The sequence below is a fragment of the Lichenostomus cassidix genome, chromosome 5 (genome assembly GCF_008360975.1).
Source record: "Lichenostomus cassidix isolate B80296 chromosome 5, HeHo_3.0, whole genome shotgun sequence".
Classification (NCBI taxonomy): Eukaryota; Metazoa; Chordata; class Aves; order Passeriformes; family Meliphagidae; genus Lichenostomus; species Lichenostomus cassidix.
In genome coordinates, this window is record NC_139486.1 from 56,383,974 (window position 1) to 56,401,198 (window position 17,225).

The following is a 17,225-nucleotide window of genomic DNA, read 5'->3' on the forward strand; positions in this document are numbered from 1 at the left end:
AACAGAAATAGCATTGCAAGATTACTTAGCTTTTTTATTTGCACACTTCTCCACTTAATGACTGTTTTTGACAAAATGACTTGAGACTGTCCTGCTCAAGTGAACCATTCATTATTAGGAAGTTGCATCATCAAATTCTGTGCTATTTGAGAGATTCTGGGTTTGTCCTTGTGCTCAGGAATGCAGGAGCATGAACAGAGTTTTAAGATGCTATTGCTAGTCACAAACTCTACTGGGAAAAGACATGATGTCAATTGCTCTTTTAAAGCATAACTGCATTAATTTTAGACAGCATGAGCTCCTGTCAGTTCCCCTCAGTCAGATTTAGTGGCATCTGCTGTGACACAAGTTTCTAGTTACAGAACCAGAACACGGTATTTTAAAACTAGTTTTAAAAAAGTCACTATTTAGAAAAGAAAAATACTCCCAAAGCAAGCGATTAAAGCATTAACAGCAGTGAGATGTCAACATAAATGGAAGATATCAAGTAAAATAAATAAATAAAACCCAGCAACAAATCCCAACATAACTCTGACAAAACTGTTGCTGGTATTTCCAGCTACTAAAGACTGTGAAATATTATTTATCAGTTAAAAAGCATACCTCAAAATGCAATTTATAGTGTGAAAGTTTACCTCAGCATTTTTAGTCCTTGGGAGATTAACAGCCCTCCTTAGCTTCTTCACTGATTCCGTTATTGCAGGAGTCTCTACACAATCCAATGTAGAACAGATTTTTCTGACAGTCTTAATTACATGATCTACTGCTTTATGCTGGTTCTAATAAGGAATGTATGAGAGAACAGATTGATCTGATCACAATTGTGAAACCCAGTATTGCTTTAATGTTTTTTAATGAATTGCCAAGAAAATGTCACTATGAGATGCATTTCTCCATTACATTAAACTGTGGTGTAACGATTTGATTAAAGAAAAAATTCAATATTGAGAACTTCCCCATGAATGCCAAAACCACAGTAATACACATCCTAGAATGGGGTGCCAGGAAACATTAGGAGGTTGCCAACCATTTTTCTATTAAACTGTTGGCAAATAATTATTTTCTAATGAGATACTAAGCTCAAATTCCCTCCTGGCCTAAAAAGAAAGTGCAGTTCAAAGAAGAAAATTCAATTAGAGTGAGGAAGCAATGCTAAAGAAGCAGTGTTTCAATTTCAGCCCTCAGAGATACAGGTTTAAATTACACTGACACTTCTACTACTTACACTACATTACTGCTTCCATGATGGAACTAATAGTTTTTATTTCACTTTAATACACTTTTGTAGGCTACTTAAGACAAAGTTGAGGTGCTCCTAATATTCTCTTCCTTCTACTCTTCCAACAGTTTGAGTTAAATCTGAATTATCTCAGGTTTCTTGAGGTTTGTTTGTTGATGTAAGGAAAGTCTTCACTCAATTTTAAAGACCACATGTAGAAAATCAAAGCATTTGCTTCAAAATAATGCTTTACTTTTTAAAGGCTTAATGTACAGGTTTCTTTCACAATGACTTATGAGCACTTACAACTAAATAAGAGGAATAATTATTGCAATATTCTCTTAGTAAAATGTAAATTGATTCCCAACCACCACTCATGTAAATTGATTCCCAACCACCACTCTCCCAGACATATTCTTGTGGCTTTCCTAAAACTGGATACCAAAGATGCCATCTGAATCAGAAAGTTTTTTAATTGAGAGTTACCTGGCAACAATTAACTGTTCTGGTAAGAAAATAACCACAGAAGTCAGAAGACACTGTAAATATTTAAGCCATACTTGCAAAGCTAACAATCTGAAGGTAACAGCTGCTTTGTGACATGGAAAGCAAAGTTTCCACTGCTATTTTCCTCTTGAATCTCAATACAAAGACAATTGCTAACTTTCAAAGTGCTCAACAATGTGAAATCAAAGCCTATGTACAAATTATTTATGGATTACCCTTCCTCACTTGGATTAGCAAGCTTCAGCTACTGAATATGTACAGAAATTGACCTCATGAAGTAAAAAATTTCAAATGCAGAACTACAATGCTGCTATTCAGACCTAATCATCACTACCTACGAACTAGATCTCCCAACCTCAAAAAGACTACAAAGAATAGAACATGTCTGAATTGAGATGTTTTGCATTCCTCATCTCAGCCTGTGAAATCACACTTAAACAAAGAAGCTGAAGCAGCTGCAAGAGCAAAGCAACAAAACCCCCACCATGTCAGGGAGCAGGAACAGCTTGCTCTTCTACAAAAAGATTGTGTTCAAAACAACCCTTGAGCAAATGGTAAATCACCATCAAGGGAATTAAATAATATTAAGGGAGTATGGAAATAGCAGACAGCAGCTTGTTCAGACCTGCATTCCTGGAGAGGCAAACAAACATAGTGGAAACAAAAATTATTGCAATTAAGTAATTCACTTCAAGACTGTTCTTACAGAAACTGTTTAAGAAACACAGCTATCCAAAGTTTCAGCATTTAAGACTCCAAGTTACATTACTATCAGGAGTTAAAAGCAGCTTCTCCTTTGAGAAACGAGCAAAGCAGGTTATATGCTTAAGCCTTCCCATATGGGAAATCACTCCAAACTATTCAACATGCAAGCTGCTTTCAGCTACCTGTCATACACTGAAAGGGACAATTTTTTTGACAGGGTGTAGAAAATTACTTGTGTAGAACTTACTTGTATGTTCCAAATATGCTTCAGTTCTAACTCCCAGTGTACACAACTATTCCTGCTTACTATTATGTAGATTTTTATCTGTTAGTAAATACATCATTCATGGCTATCAACAATGGCCATAGCTAGGATTCAGACCTCTTCTCTATTCTCCTATATCCATCTCTTCCAGCATGTGAGGAAAAGGTTATTTTGCACCCCAGAACTTGAAAGAAACATTTGAAGATACATTTCTAATTGTGACAATTAGGTAATAACTGGTTTGCAGGAAAAGCCAGGAAGAAAAGAAGACAAGAAATCTAAATACCCATGATTATAATTTCACATTTTACAGGTTGTTCAGATCTCAGTTACCCTGAGAAAAATTGCAAGTCTTTTTCCCAGCCACCTTATCAGTGAACTTTGTCATGCTACTTTTGGTTCAGCAATAATCTACAATGACCTTACCTCATTTTTAAGAGCTATGTTAACTTGCTTGTGATACACCTCAAGAAGCTCTTCAATGGAAGACCTGCAAGAAATAATAGTTCCTGAACACAAGTACAAGAACAGAACACAACACAACCTTGGTCACGAATTCAGCAGTGATCAGCACTTGATTACTAAAATAACCACATAACATTACCTTATGATAGGTTCTCTGAAAGGCTTTTCTACTTTGTGGAGGTGTTTGGTTAGATGGATGGGTGTCCTGTCGTCATCTTCCTGCAATAAAATATTAGGTATCAAGTCCGGGTCTCACCTTTCTGTAATACTGTTTTAGAAGATTAATTACGAATACCTAGGGAGTTGAAGGGGAAAGATGTAAGGTGATCTCTTCAAAAGAGAAAGAAATAACAACTTAATAGCCTGTGAAATGTGTACACATGGGGATAGGGGGAAGAAACAGCCATCAAATGCCTAACTATGCAGATACCAAATACTCCTCCCTTCCTCTTTGATGTTCTGATACATATTTAATTCAACTCAAAAACTGTTCTCAACTTTTGTTTAACTCTGAAATTTGTTGCTTCTCTTTCAAGCCTCAAGTTAGTCCAAATGCTTGCATACTTTCTTCCGGGTATAACACTTGGTTCTAGTAAGAGGCATTACCCGCATTTACATGATTTGCCTTGTAAAAATTCAGTTACGCATTTCACTTCCTCATAGGATGAGAGGATACCACTTCCACCAGCAGGCAGACAAGCTGATTTGTCAGTAACACAAAAAGGTTACACCCAGCCCTCCTGCAGACCAGGAGGCACTCACTGTTCGTGCCAAGTCACTGCACATCCCACTGTGGCTCAGGAGCTGCAGTTTGATGTCTGTGTCCCACTTCCGGCAGTTCTGGATATACTCATGACTTCCTATGCAGTGCTTGCTGTGAAACAAAAGCAAGAGTCACAACAAAGATATGCAGTGCTTTTCCAAAAACTCACACAGAATATTCAAGGCAACCTGCTGCCTCAAAGGAAGGAAATGGTGAATCAACCTCCACACCACACTGGATCTGATTTTTACTTCTGCACAAGTTTTTGTACTTTACTGCAGATAGCTATACTTGTGCTAAAGATCTGAACTTAACAGTGGTTAACTCTAAAACCAAATATTCTAACCTAGAAAACTAATAGGGTTTTGTAAACCATTAGTTTGGGAAAAAAAAAATCCAACAAACAAACCAAAACAAAATCATAGCAGACCAAGAAACAAATAAAACCCCGCAAACCACAACCCTCCCAGTTCATTAGAAAACGGTAGTGGGTTGGGTTTTTTTTTTCATTTCTGGGATTTGAAGAGTGGTCAGAAACTACAATATCTGTCAAAAGAAATGCTCTAGAAACCTGCATCTGAAAAAAACCCTGTTTGTGTTCAACACAACAGAACAGATACTTTGGAAGTTGATGGGAACCTACTTTGCTGTATCCCAGAGCAACTCAAAATACTTCTGACCTTTGTGCAAAGAGTGACTCCCTTACATTTTTAAGATTTCTTTCACACATTTAATCACTAGAGATATATTTTCCAGTAACTGTGCATGAAAAAACATGAAATTAAATATTAATGAGAAAGAGTTTGCTTACTTCTGTAAAACTTCTTCTTGGCCACAGACTTTCAGGATATAGCTGCCAATGTCCACTTCATTCAAGTCATCATGCACCCAGCAAAGTGCCTGCATTATTATAAGCTCAACAGGGGAACTCACTGTTGAAAGAAATTACATCAGGAAGTTAAATATAAATCCACAGCGAGTGATATTACCTATTGTTCACTCACAAACTGTAGTCATTCAATGAAATTGATTTTTACACTTGTAGAGAAGACTCTTAGGCTTCTCTTATCTCCATATTTTGAGATCTTCACTTTTTTCTCACATAGAAAGGTATCATAAAACCTGCCTGCCATTATAAAAAGCCAAAAATAAATCTTTTAAAATTAGGATACAGTGTAGTCACTTGACCAGAACTACAAACACAGTCTGGAGAACGGAGGATAGCCTTTTCCTTTTTTTTTTTTAATTATAAATTTGCCCTGTTTAGCAAGGACTTCAAAATAGGTAAGTGATTCCAGAGGCACTTAAAGTTTAAAAAACACTGTCTCTGAAGAGCTGGAGATGAAATGACTCTTTTTGTTCTGCTTTTGAGGAACTCAGCTGCAGCTGAGGCAAATCCTATTGAAAGCCCTTTTCCCTTTTTCCTTTCCATTTGTCTAGGGAAGTTTCCACTTAGTACGGAGCAGATCTCAGCACATCACCAAGCCTTTGCAAAATGCAACCCATAGCTACCAGTATTTTTGTATCAGGTTCCAAATGCTTTTTTGGAAAATAGTCTGTCTTCCATCCAGCAACTACAGAGCAAAAAAATAATCCCAGTCAAACCCAACACAGCCACCAGCTGTCACTGACTAAAAATACAGAGATGTCTGAATGACACAAATGTTTAAATACAAAATGCTCTCTAGTCCTCCCTAACTAGTTTCCGATGATCTCCTTTAAACCTTTTGCAAGCAATATCACAAAGTGCCTCAAAATTCTGTAAAAAACTCACTGAATAAAAGAAATTTTATTTTTCATCAGTACCTTCAGAGTGCTTTTTTAGCCTTCCAGGGACCTTCCTAATTTTCTTGAATTGTATTTTTTTTGGAAGAAATATTACTACTATGGTAGATACAGAGAGGCAATGCCACAACAACATTTCCCACAAGATAACACATGTGCTCCACCTCATTAACAAATGATTAGTTATTACAAGCAGAGAAGTATCTGAGTACATATGAAGAATGAAACTTAAGAACAAGGAGTGATAGGAAGTATGAATTCAGAAACACTTTTAACTCATTAAGACTGCTTAACTTACTATTGGGTGAAACTGCTGTACTACCTTCAGCAGAGAATATATACAGTAGTTGATAAAGAAAAAAGATGCAGTGATAGTTCATGCAGTAATAGTTTCTGTGCTGTAGTCACAGGCTGCATTGCAAAAGGTCTGCTAGCCCTGCAAAGGCCTGTGAAGGCTGTAAAGATGTTTCCACCTTTTCCCTGCCCTACATCTTATTCAAAGGCATTCATTTCTTGCTGACACAAAATGATTGATCAAACAGACTTGTACTTCCATGCAAAGTCTAATCAATGAATGCAAAATTAATCCAAATAAGCTCTAAAGTTCATCCATTTCTACAAACTGAGTTGTCAGAGCACTGAAAGGCTGCAGATCCTCCTGAGCAAGACAGAAAACCACACTGAAGTAAAGCAGCTCTAGCATCAGGATGCTGAGGCATGCAACAATTTGACCAAGAAGAGAGGAATTAAGGGTAGAGAATAATTTTAAATATTCCCATTACTAGTCAAATACCCATCTTTCACCAGCTATGGAGGACAAGTAGTTTAACTGTGATTAGTTTCAGCATCAGAAAAAAGGATAAGAGTAGAAAGTGCAAAGAAGATATGTGGGGTTAGAATGCAAAACCAAGCTAGTCACAAAAATACTAGAAATAAAGGGCTGAAGCTCTACCATTTTAGTTACCCTACCAAAGCCTTTTGTATGAAAAGATTAAGTTTATAATATTAGAAAAGTGTAATCTTAAGGATTAAGAGCAGAAACCCTTCCTAGGCTATACTTACAATCCACCTCATTTCTCAACAAAAGATTATTAAGTCACCAAGAATAAATGTAAGGTCCAGCAAATTAATACAAAATGAAAACACTGATGTATTGAGAGCTTGTTTTTCCAAGAGAGCAGCAAGTTTATGTGAATAATAGAACAACTCTGTATCTTTTGAGAACACCCAGATCTAAAGCAGCTAAACCATTACAGGTTGAGATCCAAATGATCCTCTCAAGAGACAAGAGACTACAGAAGCACAGAGGCAAAAAAGTTTATTATCAGTTATTTTATCACACAGAACTGTCAGAAGTTGACAGCATGTAGCTACAAACACAACCACTGTGCAAAGACTGCACAGAAAATGTGAATTGATGTAGAACAACAAGGCAGACCTCAAAGGTCCACCCCAAACCAATATTCCTGGTTCCCCACAAAACTGGGACAGGCAGTTGTGGCACATCCAACAGTATTATTTTAGTGATTGTGTTCATAAGCATGTATTGAAGGCAAGTAATAGATAGGTTTAGTGTTTACTCCGGTTTTTCAGTAGCAATTTGTCTGAATTTTTAGATAGCCTCCAAAAATTCATTTTAAAATATGTTAGTCTTGAAATAAAAAATTAAATTAAATGTTAAAAACCTCATTCCTGGTGTCATTGTCCACTCAATAACTATAAAGTTATAAAGTAAACTGTTTTATTCTATCCAGCTTGGATAGAATAGTGCTTCTGGTTTTCTGGACTTTCCATTTTTACAGTCAATATTTCACTTTGTCAACTTATAAACATTTTCTGACGGAGGCACTGACCCAGAACTAGGCCTTTCCACAGTCACCTTTTCCACATTTCCCACAAACAATCCATGCACCTGAGACCCAGTGGTTACAAGAACTGGAAGCCATTGGCCTAGGCTGAGTGTACAGTCTGAACAAGCAAACTCCAATTTTAGAAGCAGGAACATACCGTCGCATGTAAAAGTTACTGGTTGCTGGAATTCTTCGATTTCTATCGAAACCTTGATACTGGCACTCTCCCCACTTATATTTCTTTGCAGCATGATTGGACTCAGCACAAAGCCTGGGTTTGTTTGCTGATCAGTATAAGGAAACTTGGTCCTCAATCTGAAAGCAGAGAAGGTTTATGAAACATTGCAATGGAGAAGTCTAAGACTAAAGCAAATTAACATGGTAATAACCACAAGCTAGAACAGTAAAGACCACCTTTGGCTCTCTACCTAAATTGCATGTGCAAAACACCATTTCATTTTTCTACTCCCAACAGAACATTGCCCACAACAATTATACAAGTAGTAGTTAGACAGGAAAAAAATCCTAGCATGTAATTAGGCAGGTTTTCCACACAGCTCAAAATATTTAATAGGTCAATGCTTACAGGACATATCCAACTTCTGCAGAAGCTAAGCTCTGAAACAGTTCTTAAAAAGGTAATCAACAGCATTTTCTAAAAATTAATTTAAAAAAAAGAATATTTTATGAATAAAAGACAACAAAACTCTTCACGTTTCAATTTTTATAAGTCTAATCTGAATTTAGATACCATGCAGAAGGTAGCTATTTCAAGCTATGGAAGTTGAGGAAGAGGCCTTAATTGAGGTAAATGGTTTTATTTAGAACACAAACAAAACATTTACCTAATAGTGAATGAACTATACTTGGAAAGCTGCTCTTATTTTCCCCTGTTTAACATAGACAAAATAATTTAAACCTAAAATTCTGTCAACATTAAAGTAATATTATACGAGATTAAGAACAGAACTCTATAAGGATCATTTATTTCATCATCTTGATTCTGGACAAAAGCAAGAATGGAAGAAGCCCCAAATCCTCTAGGAAGAGATGTCCAGTCTAAAGTTCATCAGTATTTTAAACACTAGGTCTTCAACAAAAGGACAACAATTAGATTTAACCAGAAAGCGTTGCAAAAAGCCTACAATACGGGAACTTTGTACTAATGTTGTTCATCAGTAAGTTCCACAGATATATGAATTTTCATTGTTTTTGTGGAGTTTCCTTCTCATTTCATAAACATTCCTGCTTTGAAAAAAAAATAGATGCTATCCTTGAGATTCAAAGATCTCTATTTCCTCCATTACTTCTTTGATTTTGATGTTAAAAGGAAAAGGGGCAAGAGCAGTTTGTCTTCTTTAAGAAGAAAACAACAAAAAAATAATCTCCCATTAAATTGTGACAGTAAGGAAAAAAACCCACACAATCTTTAAGGAACTTCACTATCAGATCAAGGCAGAGACAACTTTAAAGGCTTTATGTTACAGAAGTCCAGCTGTGGGAGGAGCAAAAACAAAAGCATTTAAGGGTTGGAAAGCCCTTGAGTGACAGGATTTTGTGAGGTGCACCAGCTAACAAGAAAAACAGCTTTAAATTCTTTCAACAGAAATTGTATTAAAAAATAGGAGATATAGAAAAATACTTTGAGGATAAAATGTATTATAAAAACAAGGAAAAGTGACAGTTACAGGACCAAAATAATAAAGAGGAGATATGATAATACAATAATCTTAATACTGAACATCTTAACAATTTTCTATTACATTCTTGGAAAAAAAAACCAAAAAAAACCAAATCAGGACAAAACCAGGAAAAACTGGGAAAATAAAAGTAAAAAGGATACATATTGAAATCTGTCCTGTCAAGCAAATAAAAAGTAGAACTGTTCCTGTCAACCTAACTGAAAATGAATCATTTAGCTTTTTTTTTTCTCTTCTGAAAATTAATTCATATTCAGTCATTTCTTACTTCGTAACTGCTTCAGAAAAAGCTGACAGTTCTTGATTCTGCCCTTCAATTGCTTGGAGAAGCACATTTTCTGTCAGCGTGCCAGTGGTCCCATTGTCTTTCTGCAACTCAAAGATAATACAGTATTTAAATAGCTGCAAACATCTTCCCAAAGCCAGCAAAGCCACATGTAGGCGACAGATTTTCATGAGTCTGAGGTTTCCTATTAGTTTTTGTCTACTTTTATATGGGGAAAACTACTAACTTATATTACTACTAACTTGAAAAGTAAAGATTCACTGCAGCAGTGAGTCCTTGACAGAAGGTCATTTATTTGCCAGCATCATTATTAGTTAAGTTGCAAGCAGTTCCTGAGCTCTCAGCAGTGACCTGTTGCATTAGGATTTGGCTAAATTCAGCTGAACCACAGATGGAAGAAAAATGTATTTTTCTCCAGTTCTGCAAACTGGAGGAAACTTCAGTGTAGTTCCAGAAAGAACCACTACATATCATGGTACCCATGATTAGCTCTTCCTACAAAGCAGGAAAATACAAGTTGTACACTGGAAGGAAGTAGCATTCAGAACATGAAACTTAGAATTAACCTCAAAGAATCGATTTACTGCTGTTTTAATCCCTTATGCCAAATGCTCCCACCACCTCCCAAGACTGTAAACCACAACCTTTAAAGTACCCAATCCAACAAACAACTGCTAAAAAAGAGAGCTGCAGTTTCAAATAGAAAAATCTAATAAACTCAAAAACCAACGAAACCAACAAAACCAAAATGACAAAGACAGAACTGCAGCAGGTTTTAAATGGGTATTTGTTTTCTGACCCAATTCACAATACATCCATAGAGATGCTGGAGTGAGCAAAAAGCAGAGAAAAGTTGGAATAACCAGTGGGACTCAATTGTCCATAGTCTAACAGCTACCACTAGCCTAAAGGATTTGTTAAACTCTTGCCAGCTACTCCCTGGAATAAGTTACATGACCAGTTACATTTTTCATTTTTCATCCAAAGTTTTTACAATGTTTACAGAAACCTTTAATCCAACCACAAGTCCAGGAACAAAGCAGACTGACTGCACTACGGTTTTTCTGAAAATCATCACTATTTATTCATATTTGAAGTAGCGATTAACTACTTAACTAGTATGTGGGTTATTTATTATTAGCCAAAGGAGTCAGCTAATGTCATTAGAGCATATCAGACAATATAGTTAAATTAGACTCTCAGAAAAGGGGTCAAATCTTAGGGAGCCACATAGTGTCAGGTCTTTTTATTTTAGCACCTTTCCCCCTTCAAATTAACTTGTTTCAGCAGTACAGCATAAATTTGGAAGAGACACAACCTATAATTGCCACTTGAATTGTATTTAAACCTAATTATTTCAGCTAAAATATTGGCTGCATGAACACTGATCAGTCAAAAGGACAAATTCTGTGTAATTGAGGATTAGCCATGCCACAGGAGACAATTAGAGCAGGAAGCTGTAAAGCCACAAAACTTGAAATGAGCTGCAGGAGCACACATTATACCTTAAATTAAAAAAAGATTCTTCTATTGTACCATCTCAGACAAGTTCTATCACATAAAATACTTCTGGGCAACCTCACAAGACCTGCTACCTAACCTGTGCAGCTGTATCTAGTAAACACAATCTCTAAGCAATTGCACAACAACACCACCAAAAATCACAAGGGGACAGGAAGGGAATATATCCAGGGAAAGGCAAACACCTCTGATAAAGGTAAACCAACTGCTGGTTGGCACTCAACACAAAATTCAGGCATTGCAAATCAAGAAGCTGCCTATCCCAATGTTAAATTCTATTTAGAAACTCTTTAAAGAATATTACAAATAAATACACAAAGCACTATGCAATCACAGGATAAAAGCACTAAACTGGGGACCTACTTAAAATAGTCATAGCAGTGATGAAATATCACCACTTCATTCCACTATGTGACACTTTTGAACTGCTTACAGTAAAATCTGCAGGTTATTCTACTGTTAAATTCAAAGTTTAGGGAAATACAAGGCATGTCAATTCATGCAAGCTTAGCCAGGGTAAAAAATAAATTTGCATCTAATGAGCAAAGAAAAAGAAATAGATTTGTTTATCCATGGTTGACCTCAGGGTCACATTTGGCTAAGGAGAGAAACTTCATTTTATGACAAATATGTAATGATGGAAAAGAGCTCCTGGTAGAAAATTAAGAACATCAATCCTCTCCTTATTTTTTGTTGAATTTCAATATTAATTTTTTATCACTTTGGGGGAAATAATTTCAGGATGACAAGCTCTGAAAAACTAAGAATTCTATTTAAAATCCACTGGACTCAGATGGGTCTTGTGTAACCAGCAAAATTTTAATTTCTTTAACTTCCAAATGGGCCAATCTAGGAGGTGCAAAAGCTATCAATCAAACAGGAAATAACTTGAAAGAAAGGACTCCAGGCCAAATGAGATAAATAGTTCATGTCAGCACAGGCTGCAAAAATAGAAGTGGTCTGTAAATACAATTACTCTGAACAATGACAAACAAACCCAAACCCCAATAAATTAACAAAAGTCAAGCTAAATGAAATTCCATTAGCGCACAATGTCACAAGACTCAGCAGCTCAGTGGAAAGCAAGAGAAAACAACATATAAAAGAGGAAAAAAATCATGATTTTTGTCTCTGCTTTCAGAAATTAGTGACAAACACTGAAGTATTTAAAGGGGAATACTAAATGTATAGCTACTTCAAATATGACACAAATACATCAGACAAAAATATAACAAAAGATATGATACTGAATAGCCAGTATCTAGATACAAACAGAAACTTCATCAAAACAAAGCAATCTATTGACTGAAGCATTACAGTCATAAGTTTTAATAGAATCAAAAAATACTTTTGATTGCATCAAAACGCTAATATTTTTGTTTAAAGGGGCAGTGAGACTGAGTTTTTCAGGAAGGGTTGGAGGAAATGATCCAGACTTGTTAAGCTGCAAGATTTAAGAATATACTTGGAACAACATAAAAACCTGGGGTAAATTGGGCAAAATACAAGAGAACTGCAAAAAAGAGAGGCTACATAACTCAGCTTCCTAAGTAGAAGATTATTTAAACTAGAAAATAAAGTAGAAGCACAGGATAGGCGAAAGATAGAATACCCAGGTTATGTTGCAAGGACATCCAATTGGGAGACCTAAAGAGATCTATTATTTTCTTCTTTAATAACTCAGCAGAAACAACCCTGCTAATTTACAGGCTTGTATCATTAGCTACCTTCATAATACAGACTAGAACTGGAGTATGATGCCAAAACGAGTCAAGCACAGACTGGAGGAGCACAAGTGGAAATTAAATCTCAAACCTTCAATTGGGCATTCACTGCAGAAGTCTGCTATAAACTAAGAACTCGTTTGAGAAAGATGGTGACGTAAGAAAATCAGGTCTATTAATTGATGACAGGATTGATGTTGTGATGCCATCACAAATAAAGCAAATACAATCAAAGAATTGTATTTGCAGGATGCTCCTACCTGTAATGAGGGTTTATTCATGCTGATGTACAAGGCATGTGGTACACTATGCTCTCACAGAGAGAACTAAAATTCTTATAAGTCATCTTCAAAAAAATAAAAAAGGAAAGAGAAGCTCTCACACAGAGCAGTGCAGTGAAAGCTGACAGAAAGTCACTGCCTCTTATAGCATATTGAAGTAAATATCAAAATGATTCTTTTATCTGAAGTACCTGCTGTTCCATCCTGAAAGAAGAACATTTGCTAAGAGCTAGTTACAAATGCGTTCTGCTGAAAATCAGATGACTGATCAGCACACGAAGGAGCTGGAACAGCTTTAAATCAAAAGTGGCAGGAAGAAAAGCCCACATGTGAAGGCAGAGCTTGAACTTTCTTTATGAATCACTCCATACATGACATGTAAATAACAGGAGACAGGACCTTATGGACAGAAAAGACCCTTTCAAATCCTACATTCTTGAAAAAAATTGGAATTTATGAAGCCAGATTTCATTCAGCAACAGTCAAATATTACTTCCTACAGACACCACCTCAGAAGCACTGATCCAATGCAGCCTAGCTGTTAGTCAGGAGTTACACCACAACCAACCAAGCAGCACTGAAAAACTGACAAACACAACACCAGACGACATAGCAAACTGAGAAGCAAACTGCTGTAGAGCCCAAATTTACATGCATCTCCAAATACTAGGAAATAACAGAGCTAATGTATCACAGCTCAACTGTAAATGGGGGGAAAAAATAAAATTAAGTCAGACCCAAGATCTACACACATGGCACAAAACCAGAGATAAATGGATTTTTTTGGTTTCAGGATGGTTTTTATTCCTTCTTCGCTGGCCTTCTATTGAACTTTTGCCAGAATAATGACACCTAACCCAGAAAAAACAGGAAATCTTTCAAATGAGGGGCCAAAAATTTCACTTCAATGGAAATGTGGACAGCCTTTTAGGCCACAGTCTAGTAAATATTCCTGTTTCTCACAAAAAACTCCTCCAGTCTGGGGCTGGAGAGGGAAGAATTAAGGAGTTATTTGGATAATATCCTTGAGTGATAGCAGTTGTTTTTTTTTATGGCATGTCTCGAGACTATTAAAAACACCTAGAAAGACAATAGCTAGGATGTAAAACAGCTGTAAAACAAAGTCTCCAAAGCAAACAGATTTTACTTCCAACTCTCTAACCAGTTTCTACAAATATAATTCTTTTTTTGGCCATTATCACCCTTGACAGGGTGCTGGCTTTTCCACTGAAAACTTCTCATCTTCTCTTTCACTCCCTGTGCTCTACCAAAAACCACCAAAACCCAGAAGTATTCATATCCACTTTCTGGTGGATATGAAAAACATAATTTAAAACACAATGTCTTTTTTTTTTAATGGTGGAATTATCATAGGAAGAATTAATATAGGAAAAGCTAAATAACCTACAGTCTCTTACTGGACTTAAAAAAAGGAAGAATGCCCTTATGGGGCATAATTAGCCAAATGAGACTGCAATAGTATTGATCACCTTCTGCACAAGTTTGGTTTTGACACAAACTCCACATGCTCCATGTCCAAAGATACAAGTGACATAACTAAAGCCCCTGTTGAGTTTTGTCTTGAATGTTTCATTAAAGTGATCCTAATCCCAGAGAAGAAATCTCTCAGAAACCTTTCAGCCCTGCCTGATAAAAATAACACCACACAAATATGGTTTCACTTTTTCTAGAACAGAAGTACAGCATTTCTGACCAACAGCCATCCCACCACCCAGGACAGTATAACCAAAAGGTTTTATCCAGCATTCTTACACAGAAGGAAAGATTTCTACCTACAAAACAAAATTTTAGTGGTCTTGTAAAAGGCAAGATAAAACTTTCAGTGCTTAGCTCGCCACCTTTTTATTTCACAGTATCACATGAATTGCTCATAAAATCGAAATATTTATCAATATGATTTAGACACTTAATTGTGGTGAATATTATTTCTATTTCTTATTTGGAGTGTGTTGAAAACCAGCAATTTCCTCAGTAAATGTGGAAGGATTACATAAGGGCAGAGGTATTTTGGGAGAGTAATGTTCAATTTTCTGAATAGCACTAATACATATGCCATAACATCACATTATCTGGACACTGCTCGAGCCAAATAATACACACAAAATAAATAACAGACTTCCAAGTGCCTTTAAATACTGTGATTAATCTTTACTGTTATACTGCAGTTTAAAAATGCTGATTTACATACCTGTGATGTTTGGCCCTGTAACTTTGCAAGCTGACTTGTTCTCATGTTTAAGGACTGACTCCTTGTGACTGTCGCTCCAGAAGATTTCCCATTAACTTTTCTTTCCAGGTGACAAGTTAGTAACAGCTTTTCTTCTAACAGTACAGCATCCCATGGGTCTTCAGCAGTCATACTTGAAGCCCTTTCTCCATCAGCCTCTGCCTTGTTTAAAGTCTCCACAGTGTCCACTTTTGGTTTACTCAGAGGATCCAAATCCAACCAGTCGAACTTGCTGACATCCCCGCAGCTTTCCGAGGTCGGCAGGCTGGAGACTGCAGACTTTATAGAAGTCATTTCTAGGTCTGTGCTCGACTTCCCATTTCTCAGGAACTCTGAAGTGCTTGCAATTTTATCAAATACTTTTGCCATTTCTGGTGTGAGGACTGGAGGATATAAAGGTAGGCCTGCGTGTGGATGGAAAGGTGTGGTAGCTGCCAGTGGGTATGAAATGTATTGTGACTGTCTTGGAAGACCAAGATAAATAGGCTCTCTGGGGGGATAGGACATACTTGGATGGAATCCATTCTGAAATACACCAGTCTGTTTTGTGTAAGAAGCTGAGGTGTAAATAGGAGGTAAAGTGCATGTCACAGGTGCTGGTATGCCAGGTGTCCACTGTCTCCTGTGACCCGCGGGCCCAAGATAAAATTGTGAAGACATGGATGGGCTCAAAATAGGACTTGCTGGTAACGTAGGTGCTTTGCTAGATTCAAAATTGTCATCCAGCAGCAGTTTCTCTAGTTCAGCATGAGTAAGCTTCTCTATGTCAATGGTACTTAGTTTATCTTCCATGCTCTTGGCATCAGACTCTGGAAACACCATGAGATCATGGTCCTGTTTGTTATGAGTCTGTGCTTTTTGTCTGGGGCTGCTCAAAGAATGAAAGGTTTGTTTATTACCAGCTACACCTCTTTCTTTCTGCATCTTGGCTAATGCCTCAGCTTCCATCTGCAATGCCTCCTCTTTGTCCACATCTTTTGACCTTGGGGCTGCCAGAGAAGGTGACGAGCGCTGCTTGAATCCATTGCTGCTGGATATCTGGGCCATGCCGCAAGAGCAGATGTCCATGTAAAGCAGCAACGCTTCCCTCAGACTGCCTGTCTACCCTCGGCTTCAGAATGGATTTAGCAGACCTGAAAAGGAAATGAAACATTAGAAACACGGGAAACAAATCATATGGGGGCAACTACTATGTCACACATCACCAGCTGACAAATGTGTCCTTCAGAAACCCAGGATGCACAATTTTAAAGAGACTGATTTTTTGGGGAGTATCAAACTTTAAAAGAAGCCACAGAAATAAATTCATACTCTTTGAATTATGCAAGACCCATTTATTTTTCCTTCTCTGCCTACTGGTACTAGTAAGCACTTGGTTTCTTTTGCACCACTAACACACACAAAAGCCACCTTCAGGTGTGTAGCGGTTTTCAGATTTGAGCAATTACACAGGTGCAATCTTGGGAGGAGAAGTCATTCTAAAGACTATACAAATATAGCATTGATAAAGCACATTATCAAGAGGACTTCCACCTAACTTCAATGGATTACAAAACTAGACCTTTCAAACTGCTGTACCATGATTATAATGGTCATAATGACACTGAAGGACCTCTCTTCCTTTGGAAAATATTGTACTTTGCCCTCTTAACAAGAAAAATAATGCTTATGAAATGATATTTCTTGGACAAGCAAAATAAGCTATTTAAGTACAGCTGCTCATTGAGTAATCTTTTTAACAGCCCTTTAAAGGAAGTGTCATTCACTACTAGGTAAGGGAAGAAACTTCCAAAGGTCACTTTTGCTTAAGGCCACCACCAAGAAAATGATACTTTACATTTCTCCAATTGTAGTCTCGTGTTTAGGACTATGATACAACTTCCTATATTCACCACAATACCTATGC

General features: G+C 36.9%; 1 protein-coding gene across 4 annotated transcripts in view; it reads right to left on the bottom strand.

The window, feature by feature from the left end:
• Positions 1-17,225, bottom strand: part of PIK3C2A (phosphatidylinositol-4-phosphate 3-kinase catalytic subunit type 2 alpha) — a 51,249-nt gene that overhangs the window by 23,284 nt on the left and 10,740 nt on the right. For 2 of the 4 annotated variants that reach the window (XM_085063225.1, XM_085063226.1), the window contains exons 2-9: positions 15,281-16,452; positions 9,528-9,634; positions 7,717-7,874; positions 4,736-4,856; positions 3,924-4,035; positions 3,301-3,380; positions 3,123-3,186; positions 636-779 (exon numbers count right to left, since the gene is read on the bottom strand). In XM_085063225.1, the coding sequence (XP_084919351.1) occupies positions 636-779; positions 3,123-3,186; positions 3,301-3,380; positions 3,924-4,035; positions 4,736-4,856; positions 7,717-7,874; positions 9,528-9,634; positions 15,281-16,387 (1,893 nt within the window). In that variant the 5' untranslated portion in view covers positions 16,388-16,452. The remainder of the gene's footprint in view (positions 1-635; positions 780-3,122; positions 3,187-3,300; positions 3,381-3,923; positions 4,036-4,735; positions 4,857-7,716; positions 7,875-9,527; positions 9,635-15,280; positions 16,453-17,225) is intronic. The other 2 variants (XM_085063227.1, XM_085063228.1) reach the window with 2 other exon arrangements.